Here is a 22109-nt window from a genome sequence, read left to right as displayed (position 1 = left end):
TTTCTTATTGTTAGATTCTGGCAGTTATATTTAATTTTTTTGTAGAATTATTTCCGGCAGGGGATAAAGGCGTTTATGCGCAAATGCAAGGCCTAATGCGATTTGTGGAGGTTGAAAATATATACATAAAGTAACTATTAATGTAACTGTTAAATTAGTTACTAGTTATCGAAAAAATGTAACTAAGTTAAGTTACAGTTACAGATGTAGAAAAAGTAACGAAGTTAAGTTAGAGTTACCAAAAAGAAGTAACTGTAACTGTAACTTCGTTACAAGTAACGAGTTACTTCCCAACCCTGTCGTTCTGTCTTTATTATTCATTGAATGCGAAGAAAGACAGAACGACATTTGTGTCGACTTGTGTCGCTTGCTGGAAAGCTCCCCCAGTATACGTGTTCCCAACGTGTCACGAACATGACAGACAGAGAGGCAAAATAGAGTGGCCGCAGGAGGCACGAGAGGGAGCGAGAGACAAAACATTGTCTGCGCAAGACAATATTTCTCTCTCTCGCTCCCTCTCATGCCCCCCGCGGCCACTCTATTTTGCCTCTCTGTCTGGGCATGCTGGGTCTATCTTCTACGTCTATGGGTTGTGCCAATCCTAATTAGACATGTGGTAACCTAACCTAACCTAACCTAACCACGTCGGTCTCTCCGTGCAAGTATCTTTTTTGTTCCCGGTGCTCTTCGAAATTGTATATTTGCAAGTTTGTTCCTTTAAGACACACCTTTTGTTTTCTTACGTCGGGCTTCAGAGGGTCAATACATATAAAGAGAACGCTGGACCGGCGGCTGATCGAAACGTCGTTCTGATTTCAGACGAACATGCACGCGTCGTTCCCGTACGACGGCGGACGCAGTAGTGGCGGCGGTGGCGGCGGTGGAGGCGGCGGCGGCGGTGGTGGCGGTGGAAGGGGCGTCGAGTATGGCGCCGTGCGCCGTCCTGACGCCCTCCTACCGCCTCCGGGCCTCGACCAGACCGACCTCGTTCTGCACAGCAGCCTCGTTGACGACCCCCAGGTGAGCGACGATGTACGTAATCGCAACATATTTTCTCTATTATCATCCCTCGGCGCGTCTCCTCCGGCGGGGATAAACCGCGCGACGTTTCAAACGGCAGGCGCCGCGGTCGCTCGAGATCTGCTCCGAAATCATTTTGCGCCAGGGTGTTCTTCGTCCGCGGACCCGCGCGATGTGCGAAGCGTTAATCCCCCGCGGGAGACTTTTTAGAGATATAAATAATGTGAAAGGAATCATTCCGATGTAACGTTCCTGACTGTAATCCTACAGCGGCTGTTGTGTCGGACAGACGTGCCTTCGAACATCGGACGACAGCCTTTTTCATAATTTTCACTAATTAACACGTAAGTGTGGTGTCGTATTCTGTTCCTTCACTCTGGTTATCCCGTCTTGACGATCAATCTGTTACACGAACGGCTTAAAGACGCTACGTTTCTCCAAAAATTGTCGATATTTTTTCCTCGAAAAGGACCACAATCCGGATGGTCGAAACGTTGGAATGAGTTATTAAATAAACCACCTGGCCAGTTTAAAGTCGTTGAAGAATTTTTTCTATTGTTAAAAAGAATTAGTTCATTGTTTCATTACCGGTGACTACAGTTTTATAGATTTGTTATATTTATAGTCTTTAGATTCAGATCTATTGCCGGCACAATGTCCGACTCTAGAATTGTTGTGTGATTGCCCTACACTTGAAAAGGACCGGAATTCACGGTCGAAACGTTGTGTTTTGAATAAAGAGACATTTTAGCCAGTAAAGGCCGGTGTCTACGATGCTAGAAATGTGTAATCAATCAACTCGCAGCTTTTATGGAATAGCTGCAAGTGGATTGGCTACACATCTCTCGAAACTAGAATTTAGACCAATTTCTAACTTCGTGAACACAGACCTTCACGTCGAATAATTTCTAAACCTTTGATATAAATAATAATTAAGGAAACAAAACGAGACGGAATTTAACCTTACACTGAGAAAAATTTCCATCGTTTCCGATGGTTAATTTGTCCGATTAACTTTTCCGATTAATATTTATTCGATAAAATGCAGTTACCGATGAAATTTAATCGAGAAACCGATCACATGTTTCATCAGATATAGAATTTAATCGGATATATCCGTTTATTATTATGTAATTGTGGATTGTCCGATTATATTTAATCAGATATATATTTTTCTTAGTGTAGTTGTCAATATTGAAGAAAGTAAAGGGAAAAAGCCGAGCGTTCTTTAATCTTTTAGATTATCTCTCGCGGTTAAATTCCGTGGAACAAATGTTTGTCGATTCCTTTTGGATTAGTCCGCGTACCTTTTTTTTTTACAAAACGTACAAAAGCAGTTATGTTAACATCAAAAGTTTCAGCGTTCGTTAAATAGAATGTCAGATGCTTGTTACAACGCGGGACGGAATGCTGCGAAACATACCGTACTTTGTTGCGGTCTCAAACATTTTTCTTGTCTTTAAACAAGCACATACCGGGTAGTCGATTCATTGCATGCAAAAATATTCATGAAAAAGAATTAACTAATTACTCGTTACATTACTAAATCTTTTTATATCTACTTTTTTCATTACAAATTTTTTAAACGTCTGATGAAAATATCGGATAAAACTGCGCACCTTTCCTGAATCGCAAATATTAACAATAAAATTTTTCTTGAGCTTAATACCAAATAATGCAGTGATGTTAGAGATTTAATATTGAAGAATTCTGAGAAATTTAAGTATAATTATATGCTACATAAAACTAAATAGAGACCCATGAATTTTATAGGTGAATTCTTTCTTTTACGATTCGAACTATATGATATAATTACTTAGCGCTATACAACGGAAAACGATTTAATATTACGTTAAAATGTTTAGCTTGATATAAAAATAATGTATGAGTTTAATTCAAATTTTTTATTTTAAAACATTACCTCAACATTTATTAAAACATTTATAGATGACATGTTAGCAAGTTTGATATTAGATTTAATAGGAATTTTTCTTACGTTTCAGAACACAAACGTGGACGATGGAGGGTTCATGAACGACCTGCCACTATTGAAAAGTAAGTAATTACGATTGTCAAGTATCTTATTCTACACACTGAAAAAAAAACGTCTAATCATGGTTTGCTAAAAATATTTTACTGCCGTAACTATGAATTTCCAAACCACGGCAAACGGTTTGCTGTCGTACCTAATACAATAGGCCCAGTAACAAAATATTTAGCTATCACAACTAAATATTAGCCGACAATATTTTACAACTGAAATTTAGTTGCCGCAGTTTTTCGCTACGGCAGCTACAGTTTTCTTCCCGTGCAGATTTTAACAGAAACAGAGAAGCGTGGAATCGCAAACTTATCAACGATTCTGCCGGTTATTTGTCAAAAGTTCATGAGACTGGAGGTCATCTTATTCTGTTTTATATAGACACTTATCTCGCGAGAAATGCCCTACGAATTTCGATCTGCATTTTTACGCCGCGAGGTGTCCCGCGATCGTGGGATCGTTCGATTCGGAATTTATTCCACGGGGGTAAATTTACGCGTTGCATAAAGTGCAACGCGTGCCAGCTCGAAATAGCGAGGCGCCGGCGATAATCCCGACAATAAAACGGCCACTGCGCGACCGGAAATATAAAGTAACCGCGCCGGCGGGACTTGTCGCCCTTAATTAGAATTTATCTCTCTCTTGCTCTCCGCCGTGTCAAGGGCAGGCGGTTAGATTTCTAACCGTTTGTGAAAATAAACCTACGGCTCTATCTCTATCTTCTCGCGCGTGTAAAAGTAACGCGAGAACGGTGGGTTCTTACGCGAGCGGCCGTCCCTCCCGTAACATCGATCGACGAAAGAGATCGTAAGAGCCCGCGAACGGCAGAATTATCGAAGGGCGTCGTATTGAATCGCAACGCGATAAATTACCTCTGCAGGTTCGCGTGCACGGTCACGTTTAACTCTCGGCTCCATTCCTGGAAAGTTTCTTGTACAATAGGATTACGCTCTGTAAAAATTAATCGTCAGATATAAATCTGAATATCGAGCTTTGTGCCTGTAATATTTTTCGTCTAACGATACGTTGCAAAATATTGTCTGTTACCGTGTAAAATGAATTTCTTAGTCGCTCCATGCGCTTACGTGCGTTTGAACAAAATAATCGCCTCGATCTTCACGGGGATTTGAGGAAAATTCTCTATTGTGAGAGAAGTTTCTAATATTTTCAACACCCAAATTCAATCACAATATATTCAATCACAATATATTCAAATTCAATCACAATATAAGTCTTTAATCGCAACGATTGCACGATCTAACAATGAATTTTCCACAAACAGATTTCGCACCAAGAGCAATCAATTTATGGTGGAATCAACAGATGGTTCCTATTAATTTAGCAGAAACTCCGCTATCTTATATTAGGCATACGTGGTGCATGTATGGCTCTCTGATTTAAACATAGTATAACTAGTAGGTCCACTCTCTGACGGCCCTTCGAACTTTTCGGTCCCGATCACGCGGTATTCTGCCATTATTTTGGACAGCAATCCAGCGGCGTGTGTGTTTATGTACACATTCAAAGCTGCACTACCACACATACAGCTTTTCTCTCATTGGTCTGGTCAAAATAATTACGAATGCGCAAAAAGGAACGACGCAATATTAAACAAATGACGGAGTGGACCTACTAGTTATACTATGATTTAACCCTTTGAAGCATACATTTTTCTATTGAGGCATTTTTTGTGAAACTTTTCATACAAGGCTCAACAGTGTAGATCGCTTTTTAAAAGCTACGTAAATATTAAGGACTACTTAACTACTAACTTTTTTATGTTCTTTTATCGCTACGATACCCGAAAAATGCAAAAAAAAAACCCAACCTAAATGCGTTAACTAGAAATTAAATGGCCGAAAAGTAAAGTTGAGGTGGTAACGTGGGTTACAACCGTGCTCCAAAGGGTTAAACTTGTTTTCTGAATAAGCGACTCGAATGTTTCGACGATGACACGCCGTGAAATTCACGCGTAAAATTCCGCGTCGCGCAGTTTCGCGATTGCGTAATTTCGAGTGAGTTACGCGGCGAAGGAGGATGTATATTACGGATCTCACGGTGGAAATTATAAGGAAACTTGCACCATGCCCAGTTCCGCGAGCGATCCGCCTCGGCTCGCGTCAACGCGAGATCGAATCGCGGCCAGCGTTTCTTGCGAAAGTATCACGCTCACTCAAGACCGATTCGTATCTCATCGACGAACGTACCGAACGGAGAGGACTCCGACGAGAGTTCGTCCGGTTACACCTGTGGCTGAGATATATGTAACTTTCGATCTATGAATTAATTACGAAATCGTACCGCGTTACCGCCGCCCAATATGGTAGCGGCAATTTTCGTCGCTTTGGCCGGGAGGACGTCAAAAGTGCCGCGCGCTTTCTCCCGATCGCGCACGTTAGAAACCAACAGCGAGAGGAATGGTCATTTGGCTGGATTTTACCCTGACGACCCAATTTTTTAATAAAAATGTCACGACGGCGGCCGTGATCGATGAAACCGCGACAAACATCAATCGATCACTCGATCACTCGATGGTAATATTAAAGCTCTGCGATCGTCGCGTTAATATTAATACTCTGGGGGAAAAAAAGACAGTTAGGCAACCCATTTTGGGGCCCACAATTAGTAATCGAATTGTTTGGATTGTTCGTAACACTGGGAAAAATTTTGGCCGTTTTGTTTTTGCAGTTAAGCAACTCAACATTTCGATTAGCGCCTCTTAAAGTGAAAATTATCTTTGCGTTACTGAATATCGACAGAACTAATTGAGAGGGTTTTGATTAGTGTTACTTAAAAATCGTGAATATAGATAGAATAGCTAATTGCGATTTTTAGTTCGTAAAATAATTCGATTACTAATTGTGGGCCCCAAAATGGGTTGCTTAACTATCTTTTTTTTTCCCCAGAGTACCGACGAGACTAACATTGTCTATTCCTACTACTTTAAGACTCGGTTTTGCCAACGTTAACTTTAAGTTTAGCTTAATTCGTTCTTTGTCTCTTTCCAACTGTTACTTTAGAAAGACACAAACATGAATTGAACTACGATTGGAGTTAAGCAACGTTTGGCGAAACCGGGCCCTAGCAGTGTTGTTTAGGAAACGCGTGATTGTAGGAAACAAGGACTTTCGGAGCCCGCACATACGCGCACGGCCCGCAAACGTATTACGCGACCCTCGTTTTCAACGACGATTTAATTCTTCTCGTCTCCTCGGATCGTCGCGCCGCACAATGGCCGAGTGCCTACCGGAGCGCGCGGAATCGCGCGTGCGTGTACCGCGCTAGCTGCGAGAGGTGTGAAGGAGAGGAAAAAAACGACGGGAGAAAGAGAAATACAGTGCGTGCCCGCGGGCGGATCGGATTTCGCTCATTGTCATTGTAATTTCTTGGCGGGACGCAGTTTTCGGGGCGTTCCTCACCACAGGGGTATTACCTACAGATGGCTGTTTGTTCGAATGTCACCGAGGGTTATTATATGCCTCGTTACTCGTCCTGCGACGGCTTATTTGGCCGCTCTTTTTCTATCCCGCTTCTTTCTTCCCGCTCTTCGCAACCATCTCCCTCCCCCCCCTTTTCACTCTTTCTCCTTCCCTCTCCTCGCGCGGCTCGCGCGTTCTTCTTCTCCTCCCCGTGAATCTTTCTATTTTTTTTCTTTCTCCGAAACCGGTACGAAATACGCGTGAAACGCGACGTCAAACGGATATTATTTAAACGTTTAAACTAAATGTACAGGGTGTATCTAAACTGGCGAAAAGTATTTTAAGGACAAGTACTTTGTAAGATCTTAAGATGAAAATTCCAGTACGAAAATGCCGAGACTATAACAGTTTTCAAATGGGAATCCCCGGGCCACGAGCGCGCGAAATTCTAGCCTCGTTATTTGAGATTTTTAACCTCCTTCCATTTGAAAACTATTACAGCCTATTTTCATAGTAGAATTTTCGTCTTAAAATGTTACAAAATACTTGGTCATTAAAATATTTTTTCGCCAGTTTATGTACACCCTGTATATTAAACATACGCTTGGATCATGTTCTTGTCTAATAATTTATATTGAAGGAAAGTAGCTGTAATTTGTCGCTTCCTTCGACTTCGACTCGGTCGAAATAACTACCATTTTTCCGTTGGATCGAATTTATCTAAAAACACAAATCGTGCTAACTTTCTATAGGACAGGATACGAGTCTCTTACACTTGCTCTTAGTTGCGTATCGGTCCGATCTGGTGACACTAACAACGACGATATATCAAATATATATATATATATATATATATATGTATATATCGACATACAACTAAGCGCGTTCTGCTTCTCGGAAGCCGGTTATACAATTATCGCGGCTTACCTTGGCTCCGTCACTCGACGACGATGATGACGACGTGTGCTCCAGTTTAGCTCCACTACGAAGTATCGAGGACGATCGGATTCCTTCGCTAGTGACGACGCGCTACGAAATTTCTATCGCACAGCTACCAAGCGCTTGGAGCAATTGGCAACGGATTTTCGATCGCGAACCGTCGTTTTGATTACGTGTCTTGAAAACTTTAGTCATTTATTTACGCACCTTGAAAAGCAATCGATCGCGCGCCCAACGGATTGCGGCCGGAAACAATTTGAGAGCCTATATCTGTTTTCGAGAGAGAAAAAGATTTCGCGAATCGTGCGCGCTTCGTTTAAAAAGTTGTTACTCGCGATATTATATTGAAAAATACCGGTCTTCCAACTGCGTATTTGCTAATTTACTTAAGGCAACACGTGTTTTACAAGGCGAATTTGCACGGATTAATTTATTATTCACACGGCACAGCCGCGGGAGAGGAGTCGAAAGTAATTAATCATTCAAAGAAGGCCGCCAGCCAACGACACAGTCGTGCGGCTCTAATGGCTCTTTTCTACTCGCGCTATTCAATATCTCTCCACTTTGCCGCTTCTCGCGAGCCAGCGGATGTTGATCGTCGCGCTCTTTATTCCCATCGATTCTACTTGCGACGGCAGATTATGATAACAATCCTCACCCTTCGCGTTTGCCGGAAATGTGTCTCTTAACTAAACACACGCTCATGAAAGTGAGTTTCATTCAAATCTAGATCACGCGGCAACGTCGAGGGAGAATGTACGCTGATCGATTCCAAGTTTCGAGCGTCGAAGAGGTGTGAGTGCCCTCTTCTCGCCTTGTTCGGCAGGCGTGACACCCCCCCCGAGTGGAGGGCGTCCACCATCTTTGTATAAGGGCAGCTAAACTCCTAAAATCAATCCCTAATGAAATTAACGATCGCCACGTTGCTCGCAGTTGCCCCGGGGGCCAGGTGGATCCCTGCCTGGCGGAAACCCCCTCGGCGCGGAGCCCCTTCACGGCCGAAAAAGTCACACCCCAGTCACACCGGCTAACCAATCAAGGTCGAGAAGTGAGCGAAGTCGTTGGTACGCGTCGATTGGTTAAGTTTCCGGCGCGTTGATTGCCCAGGAAATTATTTGTGCGTGTCCAGGGCGCGCACGTGTTGAGCGCGGCCCGGCTACGCGCTCAAGGCTATTCGCAGATGGAGATATTTCCCATAGCGGCAGTCACGTTTGGTGGCGGTAATTGTTTCGCGCTGGCACGCGTGCTGCCTCCGAGCTTTGTTCGGGGCACCAAGTTCTCTCCCGCCCTCCAAGTCGTCGTTTTGTCCCGTGCGAAACGTGAAATGGCGCGCGTCGACGTGAGAGTTGACGTATGATCGCGAGTCCAAGTGAATCCGACGTCGGGACGCGGAGCGATCGTCACCCGCTTACGAACGAAACGCGATGTAATAAGCAGCGCTTGTCGTAGCGTCGCGCACGAGATCTCCGAACGTTACTCGAGCGATTTCAGGATAACGATCGTTATTGCCACCGAGATGTGAAGCGTCTCTTGGCACATTCCATGCTACGCGTGCCACCGGCGGTCCACGCTAAATATAAAATAGTCATCACCCGGTATACCTTTATACAAGTCAGCTTGGATCAGCCGGATATTTGCGGCTGTGAAAAAAAAATCCAAAACGGAAATGAAAATCATGCGTTATCCATCGATCGCGTCCAGGGAGATCTCTATTTTTTGTTTAATTCAAGATTGCACAAGATTGCCGGTCCAGCCTTGACGCGATCCTCGACGAGACGAGGCTTTGCAGGCCTCGGCGATCGCACCTGTTTGCAAAATCCACGCGAGCGCGCGGTTGCGATAATTGCGCATCGTCTGTCGGTACTCCGTGAATGTGCCGTGGCTATATCAATTTATAGTGTATCGATACACACCGTCGTAATAATCGACATTATATAATCGCGTCATAAATCATACGTAGGTGCGCGCGCCGCCGAGAGTGCGCCTTTCATTAGAATCGCGGACGCGGACGGTTGCATCGCTCGTGTGCACGAAATGATTTCTCTAAACAGCCCGCAGCTGTGGATAATAGCGAATCGCCGGGCCGGCGAGAGTGTCTGTTCTTTAACTTTACGACACGGATGAATTAACGACCTGCCTATTTGTCTCCAGCTCGTTTACGTTTGTCGTCAATTCCTTCCTCCACCTCTGCTCGGATCCTTTTCGATTTGATATCCCCGCGCCTCTTTCTTTCTGCTTTCTGTCTCTTTACATGGCAGTCCCGAACTTAAAGCCCGAACTTGACGAGGGTAACAGTTTCAATAGAATTATTCTTGTGATTGATAGGTGCGGAAACGTGAAATTTATAAATTAGGGCGTGACGGAGCTGTGTTTGACTATAATGTTGCAATTAAGGTTCTTTCGCGATCACTTATTTCTTTACGTGTTTTTGCGAGTAAGTAATGGACCATGAATAATGCTGTTGATTGCTTCGGCACGCGCAACTTTTTCTCAGAATTTTTAACTATTATCTAGTTATTAATTGGATAAATTTTTGCATTAGATTCATTCGTAATTCACGATTGTCAAAGAGAGGATTCACTACATGCAATGTATGAATATGAAGTGCATCTTGAGCAACTGCTAGGAATGAAGAATTGCAATTAGTAATTTAGAAAGAGAGAGAAAGAGAGAGAGAGAGGGGGAGGAGAAAGAGAGAGATAATCGTTTTTATGTAATATTAATGGACCCTGGCGTTGCACGTGACATGCGCCAATTTTAATGCGTACTATCTGCAAGTCACGAACATATATCAATTTGCTATCTGTACATCTAAATGAACATTTCAAGCTACGTCATTGCTCAATCATCGAGCGTGTATATTGATTGTAGAGGCATTTCGTCAGTCCGTCTCGTAATTGACATACTTTTCATTTGTCATATTCCATTTAATTTAAAAAGAAATCCCGCGAGGCAGGCAGCTTTTCCGCCATTAATACTTTATTATAATTAATGTGTTGCAATCAGTCAATCGGGACATCGCTGTTTAATAATATTAACGATTTCATTATTTCTTCAACAATTAGAAATGACATTATACGAGACATTTATATAAGGTAGGCTATTACGCTATGATAATGTTATTAACTCGTTTTAAATAGCTTTCTACATAATGAGCCGACAATTACATGTCCAGAAATTATACGTCGGTGTACGTTTCATCGGGGACCTTGAACACACGCCTTATTCATGTTGTGTCTATAAAGAATTCTAATGCGCCATCGTAAGATTTCCTTTCTTTTTTTTTTATCAATGTAATAATACGCCTCTAATAACGCGAGATTAAACTTGCTTCCGAGTTTCCAAGGGCGATCGAAACGAGAATGTATCGTCGCTCTTGTAATAAGTCAGCGTCGATCGAACGACGCCGCATTAAGCACTTTTATCGTTGCCTTTTTAAAATTTGTACACTTGCCTTTTGTACATTGTCCGCCAGTGCTCTTTCTGAAGTAACAAGAACCGCCATTATCTTAAGAATTGGCTCCTAGAGAGGGACGACGCGAGAGATCAATGGAGCACGCATCTCGAGAGACGGCGCTCTGTTCGAAGGAACATGTCGACTGGACGAACTTAGGCAACACGAGAAAGTAACTGGACCGAAAGAGATGGTTTTTCCCTTTTCTTTTATTTCTTTTAATCCTCCACATTTTATAACGAACGGCTCGTATACGACCGCTCATTTATCGGTAGGTTATCGATCAAAATTGGAGCACAGGCTGCTTCGCCTTAACATATCATTACACTATTATCTCGTTATCTTTATCGGATTCAATTAAAACGCTGCGTTCAATCTTCAGTTTCGCTCTAGATGACTCAATTGAGTTGTGCCCGCGCGCCTCGCAAACATTTTCTTGCATACATTCAACCGTATCTTGAGTACGTTATCTCTTGAAGACAAACGAAGGGGGACATCAGTGAATATTCACTGATTCACAGTTATAAGTGTAGCACTGTTTCCAGTGACAATGCACACCGATTGACTTTTAGAGAGTGAATCCACGAATTCTTTCTCCGTGTAGTTTGAAGAGATTAAGAGCAGGGGAATATCATAAAGACGCACACTGAAAAAAATTTCTGGTTGACATTAACAATTATCTGATTCGTCCATATTCAACCAGAAATTTTTTTCAGTGCAGCTACCAAATTTTAAGGTGGCTCCTAACCAATTTTAAGGTGGTACGAAGGAGCGGTTAGTTTGGTGGGGCCTCTTTGATTTTTATGACTTTTTCATAAAAAAAATATTTAATGCATTATTGATCAAATGCATCGATATGCTAAGTTATATATGCACATTTAAAATATATTTAAAAATATGCGATATTGTCAAGTCTCAAAGAGTTCAACATTCTCGTTTGATTACGGTATTTAGGGAACTCATCACGTCCGCGTCGTTAGCTCTGGGTATAGTGCCAAGAATGAGTAAATTCTAAGAAATGATCCACTTTCAATTTTGCATCCGCCATTTCGCGCGCGCTATTTTTTATATTCTACAAGAATTTTCAACTGGAACTTAGATCCCACGGGTCCTAATAATATCTTAATAATGTTTCTTACGGTTAAGGCGCAATAGAATTGTACGTATATTCAATAATATCGCATTTGTTAATAATTCAAGTATGAAAAAATGGATTCATCATCGTCTACGGCCTATATCTGGCACGCTCAACGATAACTATGCAACGTCTGTACGTCTAATGGGCTCCAAATGCGATTTTAACGATGGTATTATGCTCAGATTTTATTAATTTCGATGCGCAATCGCGGGTATCGACGTAACGACTTCCTTAGGCTTCCCTCTCTACCGGACATGCATTCCGCGTACTGTCGCGTGCGGTTCTCACGGGCCACACCGGTTCTCTGAAAGAACCGGGAGAATGTGTATGCATGCCCACCTACGGCGAAATTGTCGCGTTTCACCACCGTCGCGGGTCGCTACGTCGACGGCCAGCGTGTTTCGGTCCTCGCAGCCGCCTCGTAGCCTCCTCTCGTTCGCTTCCGTTGGAATGAAAATTACACCGGCCCGGCCTGCAATCGCTATTAGCCGCCGAGGATACGCCCGGAGAACGCCGCTACCGGGCGACGCGAATCGCACATACATGTCTAAACGCCGGGCTTTTCTCAAGCGCGGGAAATAACAGCTCTACCAGGACGGGAACGCGGTGAAATCGTTCGGAGACAAGCGGTTAAATAGCTGGACACAAACACTTCAGATTGCGACATATCCAAAGTTCGTCGCAATCGGACTGGCGGTGTCGAGAGTGTTACCTTGTTAATGTCACTCTTCTACGAATCTGACTGAGTTTCACGAGGCGGAAAGATAAAGAGAGAAAGAGAGAGAGAAGGAAAAGAAAAAGCGACGACGATTTATAACGCGGGGCATGTAATAAATGCGGCGCGTCGCCGGGCATCGCTTTCAGCTTCACATTTGCGTTGCTACAGTTCCTCGTGCGACGTAGTATTTTCCCGAACGATTAATTTCTTCCTTCAAGCTATCGCGTAGTCGCAGTTGTTGTGACTCCTTGTAACGCGAAAGAAATCCTACGGCGAGATAAGGGGGAGGGCGATCGACGGCGGTCAGCTGAATGGCGAACGCGAGCGGAGAACAGAGCGGGCTCTTCTGGAGCGAGCGAATCTCCGCCTTCGTATCGTCTTAGGCCATTGTTGCTTATGATCTATCTCGTTAGACATTCTATGAACCGCGGGCTCTATGACAGGGAATACCTGGCCGCGATCAAGACCGGCGCGTTGTTGTGCAACGCGCTGTGCGGAACGTAAGTTTGCGTTACTTCACCGCCGGCTGAGATCTTTCTGCGATCGAGCCGAGGTAGGTACGCGAGCGAGCGAGCGAATCTAATCTCGCCAGTATCGCATCTTTTGTCGGGATCGCCGACGCGTCGGTACATTCATCTCCGATGTTTCCTCTCCCCCTTTTTTTTCTCTCCCTCTCACAAACGATTCTCTTATTTATTACCGTGATCGTCGGTTTTAACGGATACCCGCAGATCCGGATTGGATGCGGGTTCTGCACTGCGGAACTGACTCCAAAATCTTACTTTTCTGCCGGAGCAAATCTGGCGAAACGTTAGAAATTTTTCGTAATAAATTAAATAATTAAAATCATTTGGACACTAACATTCTGTATCGGCTCTTAAATCCTTTATTCCTTCGATTCGTGATTACACGTAAGAGCCTTATGAATTTTATTGATTAGAAATGAAATTTAAACGTTATCTCAAATATAATAACCGTTGTCTCAATTATAATAAATTGTAATTCTCCTCAAATTCCATGTGTTTTATGTTTTTTTCAGATAATAGTTGGTTCACTTTTGCATAATATATGGACGTTTATCGTCACTTTTTAATACGCGACTAACAAAATCACAAAGTTGGCACTTATTGCGTAACCACAACCAATTTTCTCAGCAAGACTCATTTTTCGATCAGCTTATGAATTGAAATAGATTACAATTACAAGAGCGTTGTTCGAGATTTCAATGAGGGTTTCGACAAGCGGCCGATTTTTAAGTCGAATTTTCGAGCAGTACCGCGTGTATTACTGACGCAACGATACCATCTCGACGTTTCCATTCAACCTCGTTTCAACGAACGAGCGCCGATTAGCCAACAATCCCGATGAACTAAGTCATACAAATAGACGCGCATTTATCGCGCTGACGGACGACGAAATCTTTCCGCACCGATTTCACCTTGCGGATCGTATTTATCTTATTTAACAAGATCCCCCCCTCCTTCCCCCTCCGCCCCGCTCGTGCGAGCCATAAAATAGAAACGGCGAGCGGCTCTCATGCCGAGAGACTCTTGTTGATGGTTAAGCGACCGCTTATTGTCATCACCTTTGACTCCCGACAATGTTACTGCACTTAGGGACGGTTGTAAAGTTGCAATATGTTGTTCAAACGCCTAGCGCCTGGTGCGCGACAGCGCCTTGCCTTTTACGGCAAACTACCTGTCGGCCCGCCGCGCGGCAGCCGACGGCGATGAGATGAGCAGCTGATCCGCGCGCGGCTGCATCGATTTATCACTTTTCCACGCTATCGACTTCGAAGTGGAATTTAATTAAGCCGCCCACGGCTCGCTACCCGCGGTCGATGGTTTTACGAGCCGCTCAATTGTCGACGAGCATACAGCCGCGGTCGCGCCGCATTTCCCAATAACTCTTTCGCGCACACGCGTTTGAGCCGACTCCTAATTAGGATTAAATAGAAGCGATTATGCAAATCGAGATTTGCTTACCGCGGTCTTGCTGCACGCCGCCTAGTTGCGCTCGTTAAGGGGATCCTCAAGTCATATCTTTTACCGACACATTCGAATATAGTTTTCACGCTCGTGAATCTTTTTATTGGCGTTTATGCGCAAAATAATACCAGGATAAGTTGCGGGCCGCATAGAAAACGCTTTCATACTTAAACTCTATTCAGAAATCTAATAAAAAAAGAAATTGGTATTAAAAATTTTCAATGTTTTTCAATTTCCAATGATATTTCGAATTTCTCTTCGTTTCTTATGGAAGAAGTTCGCAACTTTATAAAGCCAATTTCAAATTGCTCACGAGTAAAAAATGGAAAATTTTTAATACCAACTTCTTTTTTATTAGACTTCTGAACTGAGTGTTTTAAGTATGAAAATGTTCTGCTGCGCGTAATATAAAAAAATCAAGTTCCAAAGCTCCATTATTTTCTAAAATTGATGGTTGGAACGCGGTTTCGACCCCATCGACGTTAGTGTTCTAACTAGGCTAATCCGTCCCGATAAAAATCACGTTGCGCTTCCTGACGTTATCAGAATTCATAGTATTATCAACTATCTGCGTAATAAAGATGAGTGACAACGATGCTAAGATTCCCGTGAAACAAGATTGTAATGTCGTGAATTATCGAGCTTTTAGAAATTTTTCTAATATCAGCCTGATCTATGTAACCTATTTTTTATGATACTAGAAATGACAAACGCGCGCTTCGCGCGCGCAGTTTGTAGTTGGGCATTGTACGTTTATAAGAATTTTTATAAATATAAAGGAGTATGCGCAACAGTAAATGTAATGCGCAAAATTGTGTGGCACTCACACAACGTCAATTTAAAATAAAAAGTAATTTGTCACTCACTGATACGCAACAGCAGAGTTGTACATCGTCAACTGTATATGTTAGGTAAACTGTAAAAATACAAATATGTATACGATTATTATAGGCTAATTATGTAAAATCGAAATTATTGTATTAAAAATATTTCATATTTTATATTTAAAAATAACAGGTATTTATTAAAATACTTATATAGAATACAGAAAAAGTTTTCCTTTTAAATATAAACTCACTAAATTTTATACATATGGTTTTGTCTTTAACACCTATTCGAATCCTCGTTCGAATCATTTGAATAAATAAAATAAAAATACAGAACAGAAACTTTATTTTGCACAAGTAGCAAATAACATGGAAATATAAGACACTTACCTCACCATTTCTCCGCCGTTGCCCGATGCCGTCTAGGCCGCCTCCTCCTCTCAGGTTTCCTTGTAGCACTTACACAACACTCACTCGCAAAAATCATCGATCGCGCGAAATTTCGGGCACTCCCGTACGCGATGTGAGATACCGCGAAACGCACGAAATATTATTAACGAATATCGCGTGACTTTCTGTCATACAAATTACTCAAACTAACAACTTGCATTTTCGGTTCGGAAGAATAGGATAATGGATGAAACACTTTTGAATTGGCGATATAAAACACAACGCGAGCATCGGAAGCATAATCTGCGGTGAAAAAGTAGTTATTAGTCCGCAACGAAACGATATTTTACGATCTTTGTCATTCAATCTAATCCTCGAAATATATTATGTGAGCACAATTTCCAGCGATAAATAGTTGTCATTAATTGCAACAGTTAATCGAGATAATTTTTGATTCCATTTATACAATGTAACGACGAGCAGTAAGCGACTTTCTTTACTTCCTGCCCGTTCGAATTGCGAAGAACAACAGAGCGAGTTACAGCGCGAACGCCGAAGTTCGTACAAATTTCTCTCTTTTCCCGAAAATGGAACAGATTACACGAAACCGATAGATAATTAAAAGCGCGGTGTGTAAACGAGATGTAACCGCGACAAAGTACCACGGTTTATACTCAAATTTTAGACGAGTTAGTCTCGTGAAATATGTATACGTCGATAAAGAGCCGTCGCCTCAACATGCAATTCGTTTCTCGTTACAAGTTGTAGAAACTTAGTAATTAATCAAGGAACGTTACTTGTTACTGATAAAGGTGTACAAATCAAAAGCGTTTTATCCCTATATTCGTCGCGATCGAGTTTTGGAAACCGATAACGCGAAAGTAATAACACGCACGGAGCGACTCTCGCGCACTGCTTGCCGGCTCGACGTTCGGCGAGCGAGTGAGTACGCAGCGACCTTCAGTGTACACGATGGCATGCAAAAACATCGTACGTCACCGCGCCGAGAGAAAAACAACGAACGTTGAGAATTCGTTGCCTTTTTTTGTTCCGTAACTGTTACTACGTTTTGTGTATTATTGCGGGCTTATCTTCATTCACTACGAATCTAAAAGAGAAGTGAAGCACACCGCGCTTCGAGAAAATCAGTCGGCATCGGGGAAAAGAGGCCTCAACTGTTCGTTATTAACGACATTCGCGCTGCTAACATCTCTTTTTTAGAAAGGTATGCGATACATCAAGTTATGCCTGATATATTTAAAAGTTACTTAATATACATATAATCCCGGCACGCTATAAAAGCTCTCCATTTAACTAGATGTGTATGTAACACCTCGAGGCATTCAGAGGGAATTAGACTGAATTGTTCTGCGTTGCATAATGCGTGTGTTGATACAAGGGAAAACATTATATTCTAGCGTGGATTGACACATTTAATGATGGCACATATACTCTGTAATCGTCAGAGACAATCCTTAATCGTTTATTTAATAATAATTTGGTCCTCGAAAATTACGAACTAGCTCATATGTTATTTAGTAATCTCATAACTCACAAAATTATTACTCTACATTATTGCTCTTCCTTACCCGAATATACGTATGTATGCCAAAGTAATAAAACTAATTTTCCTATTTAGTACTTTTATTAAATTAATATTTGAAATCTGTACGGAGGCTTACTTTAAACATTACACGTATCATTCAGATATAAATAAGTTTTTCGTATACAATTGAAGCATATTTTATATCTTTTATATCATTTTCAATAATATCTGATAGAAAAATGGAAATTTTCAGAGTATCGTCAATCATTTCTGTTGTCGTAAAAGACACAAGAAAACTTTATGAATTTACCTAAATTCAGTTATGTCGAGGTAATACTTCGGCAATATCACTTTAGCCCTTTTTATATTTCTCTAAACAAAAGAATCTAAAATCCCGTGTTATTTTACAACGCGGAATAAATTTTATATTCCTTTAAATAGAAAAACCGAAAGTTCCATTTCACAATAAATCTAGAAAAAACTAAGTATGCGTTTCTAAACAGAGTAAAATTCTGTGTCATTTTGCGATATAAAAGCGAAAAAGATCAGTGCACACGAAGTAATTTAATTCACCAATTCCGCTCGACGCTTCGAGCATGGTTCGAAACGGGAGAAAAGCTCGTGTTGCAAGCAGAGTCTTCTCTCATAAGTTTTTTCAGAAATACTTGCCGGAACAGAGACGCGCAAGAACGCGAAGACGTAAGAACGTAAAGTGCTTCCCGTGCCATGGTCGCGCGTGATTCAGGCTGCAGTGTAATCGAGAGTCTCCACACGGTATAAACGGTCGCGAACGATATACACAAACTGCGCGCGGACAAAGTTGGAGCATTATTATGGATCCCAACGTTGTACAAGTTATCGAGCAGATCTGCAATTATTAATCGAGGGACAAACCGCACGACGCTCTCGTTCCGCGACGCGCTGCGCTCGCAGGCTGGATCTGCGATAGCGTACCTTTGGCGCATTGACAAATTATCTAGCGTTACTTTCCCGAGCACTATCCAGGACCTGAGATACGACGACGGCAATTTCATGAGAAAGAGACTCCGAGAGTGCGTATCAAGTGCGTCGTTGCTCCAAGTAGAAAACGGAGCACAGCGTACGACGCTCGGCGATTGTTATCTCGATAACTCGCGCACTCGTAGACGCAGTTCGCTACTGAGTACACTCAAAATTATATCCTTGGTTGGAATTCTACTTCTCGTTTCCGAAATCCTCGGAACAAGAGAGAAGATAGTTCTTAGTTTTATAATATATAGGTACATACCATATACAATATTTTATAGCATTATATTATATTTAATCATCAATATGCTATACGCCAGGATTAAAAATGAGCATGTCGCACGACAATGAGATCATTTATTTGGGGAGAAATCTCGAATCGAGTCTTAATCCTGCCACAGCTATCGAATTAGTCGACAGAGGAGTGAATAATTAAGCGGCGATAGAGAGACCGATAGTAGTTGCCCGTTTGATGGGTGAGACGATTTCGCAATTCACACGGCAAAAGGTTACGGCAGCTCACGATAATTATACGCTTTGCACTATAGATGCCGACCCCACGAATAAAATAAGCGAAGCCTGAGCTATCCTCATTAAATAAATTAATAATACGTTCGCGAACCGTTACTGGAATCGAGATAAGTGTTCGAGATAGCAACATCGGACGGTTAGAAATGCTCGCAGCACTTAGGCGTCTCTAAACGATGTTCTCTAACGACGCGTACGTGCCGCCGTTGGTACTTGACGAACTGAACCGTAACTTGTCTTTCGAAAACTACGCGTCTCGCGATAGATTCGCGAGATTTCAATTAAACGCGACCATAAATTCGGCGGCTTCGTCATGTCTCGGATTATGACGGCAGTGGAACGGATTGTATTCCGCATTCATACAAAATTTCGCGTAAATTTATTGTCACTTGTCCTAAGGAACGTACGGCTTTGTTAATTCTTCTCAGTATTGAAAAGGCAACGCGTTTCCATGAATTTAAAGCGAAAGTAGATAAGAAGTTGACGTTGAATGTAAATCTAACGCGTATGTATACGTGAGAAAGGGTATAAAAGTATAATGTACATATCTCACAAAATGCACTCGTAAAATCTAATTAAAAGTGCAACTTTTCTTAGAACGCTTACCTGTGAATACAAGATTGAAATCTCAGTAAGACTTGGACCCGGTTTCACCAACGTCGCTTAACTTTATAAGCTTAACTTAATTCGTTCTTTGTCTCTTTCCAACTGTTACTCTAGAAAGAGACAAATATGAATTAAACATAAGATTATCCCTTTGAAGCATGATGGTAACCCACGTTACCACCTCAACTTCTTTACTTTTTGGCAATTGAATTTCTAGTTAACGCATTTACAGTTGAATGATGTTATTCTTTTAGGTTTGGAATTCCGTCATTTTGAATCATGAAAATCTGATAACGGATTCGTAATCAGCGACTCCGAAAACCCTTGTATACAAAGTTTTACATAAAATGGTTTAATAGCAAAATGTATGCTTCAAAGGGTTAACGTTGAGCGACGTTTGGTGAAACCGGGCCTTATTCTCTTATCCAGCAATTTTCTTAAACTTGTAGTCGACCATGTACAACAAATTTCCTTTTAACACTACAAGTATCATTCAGATAAGTGGATCCTTCACGTACAATTTTAGCATATCTTATATCCCTCATTTTCAATAATGTCCGATAGAAAAATTTGAATTTTAAATGAGTATCGTCAGTCGACGATGAACCTGTCCATGCAAGGATCGAGCAAAATATTCCAAAACAGCTACAATCCTGATATAAGAATATATATATTATGAGATAGATTTCCAATATGGTTTGGATAGCGGGTTTTCAACATTCAAATTCAATCGCAAATCTTTTTTCGCAACGGTTACACAATCTAATAATGAATTTTCCACTAAACAGATTTCGCCCCAAGGGCAATAAATTCATGGTGGAATTGACTGACGATGCCCCGCTATCCCATACTAGGATCCTATCTCGCAATAGGGGACTTTCCTCTAATAATACCAGATAAAAGTATTATAAACTTGAATATTAAACAAGGTAGATTAAAATCTTCCGCAAATAACAATGCTCGCGGTCGGTTAATTATTGTACATGTAAATATGTAAATTTATTAAGTGGCTACCTCCAGTTTGCCAGGACCTAAATGGCGTTTACGTTTGTATTTAGTTATATCTTAAAAAGGTCCGTATTAAACTTTAGTTAGGTAATATCAACATCCCGCCGATATCCCTAAAGCCCTGTGTCCTTTTGCGGAAAAGCTGCAAGTCGATTGGCTACACACTTCTCGGAACTAGAACTTGAACGCAGTTCTCGGATCGTGGCCACGAGGCTTAAGTGCCAAAGTATACCTTGAGAAAAGTGTATAAAACCCGTATTTAACGTATCCGCTAATATCAGACCCGGGGACGATGGAGAACGGGGAAGGAACGCGCGCTTGACGCGCGAGTCACGGAGATCGCGTACCCGCCGACACCCGTCGTTTCGTCCTTTCTTCCCATCCTCTCTCCTCTCGTCCCTCTCCCCGATTCACTTCGACGTTACCAAATTGTCCAGACCAATGCCGACTGCCAGGACCGTTACGCGCGCCCGTTCCTCCTCTCTCTCTCTCTTTCTATCGCGGCTTCCTTTCGAACATTATAATTTATAAGCTCGACAAGTCGACCTATTTGGCGCGCGCGGAAATTGATTGTCCGTTTGACTTGCCGGATCGAGACATCGACGGGGATCGATACCGGCGGTCATAGATAACACGGACAACTTGTTTACTCTCTCCACCTCGCTCGTCCGGCACGGCGAGGGCATGGAGCACGACGGCGACTATGACGACGGCGACGACGTCTTCCGGGTATCGAGGCTCTGTATTTTCGAGACGACGCGCGCCTTCAGCGTACAACTCATGGTGTAAAGATACAAGGTGACGCAATCTGATGGATGAGTAGTGTCGACCAATGAGAAGTGGTCGAAACCACTGAATTGACCAATCAGAAATTTGCCTCAACCTTCGAACTGCAAGATCGTTGCGGTTGAATGCAGGAAGAACCGATGAACAATTTGCCCCAAAATTTGGTTACACGCGCAATGGGTTTCACCTTATATCTTTACACCATGGTACAACTCGCAGGTCTGCGTTTCGACGAGTAACGAAACGCGCCGCGGGTGCGATAGAACGGGAATGGTGCGCCCGGCAAAAATACCGTGAGATATCTATCGGTTAGATTTATAGAGCCGTCCTCGTGTATCTGTCATAACACGCTGACATTAACTCGCCGAATGACGGTGCACTTAGCCGAGGCCGCGGCGATGTATCAAGCGTAACGCAGCGATAGTTAGCTGATATTAAGACAATAAATATTCCACGGTGAATTTCTCTGTTCGCAGGCGGGGCTGTATTTTTCTTTTTATTGTGCCATTTAAATTACACATCGTATTGCTGCGCGTTTCCTGTACATTCAGCGGGAAACTTTCCTTTAAGCAAAGGTTCTTGTGTCACGAGGGGGGGGGGGGATTCAGTTTCTCTTGATTAGAGTAAGAGGCGAAGTCAGGTTTCGTGTGAAATGCCTTTCGTCTTCGCCGGTTTCCTCGTGTCTCTCTCTCTCTC

The 22109-nt window shown here is 42.3% G+C and overlaps 1 protein-coding gene across 1 annotated transcript in view; it reads left to right on the top strand.

The window, feature by feature from the left end:
- The window catches only part of LOC105565394 (transcription factor AP-2-epsilon-like), a 92778-nt gene that overhangs the window by 59796 nt on the left and 10873 nt on the right, over window positions 1-22109 (top strand). The window contains exons 3-4 of the mRNA XM_012018550.1: window positions 820-1032; window positions 3024-3075. Of these exons, the coding sequence (XP_011873940.1) occupies window positions 820-1032; window positions 3024-3075 (265 nt within the window). The remainder of the gene's footprint in view (window positions 1-819; window positions 1033-3023; window positions 3076-22109) is intronic.

Source organism: Vollenhovia emeryi, unplaced genomic scaffold (assembly GCF_000949405.1).
Source record: "Vollenhovia emeryi isolate VEMERY1.0 unplaced genomic scaffold, V.emery_V1.0 DF939152.1, whole genome shotgun sequence".
NCBI classification, from domain to species: domain Eukaryota; kingdom Metazoa; phylum Arthropoda; class Insecta; order Hymenoptera; family Formicidae; genus Vollenhovia; species Vollenhovia emeryi.
Note: the sequence above shows the minus strand (reverse complement) of the source record. Positions and strands in the feature narration are given on the sequence as shown.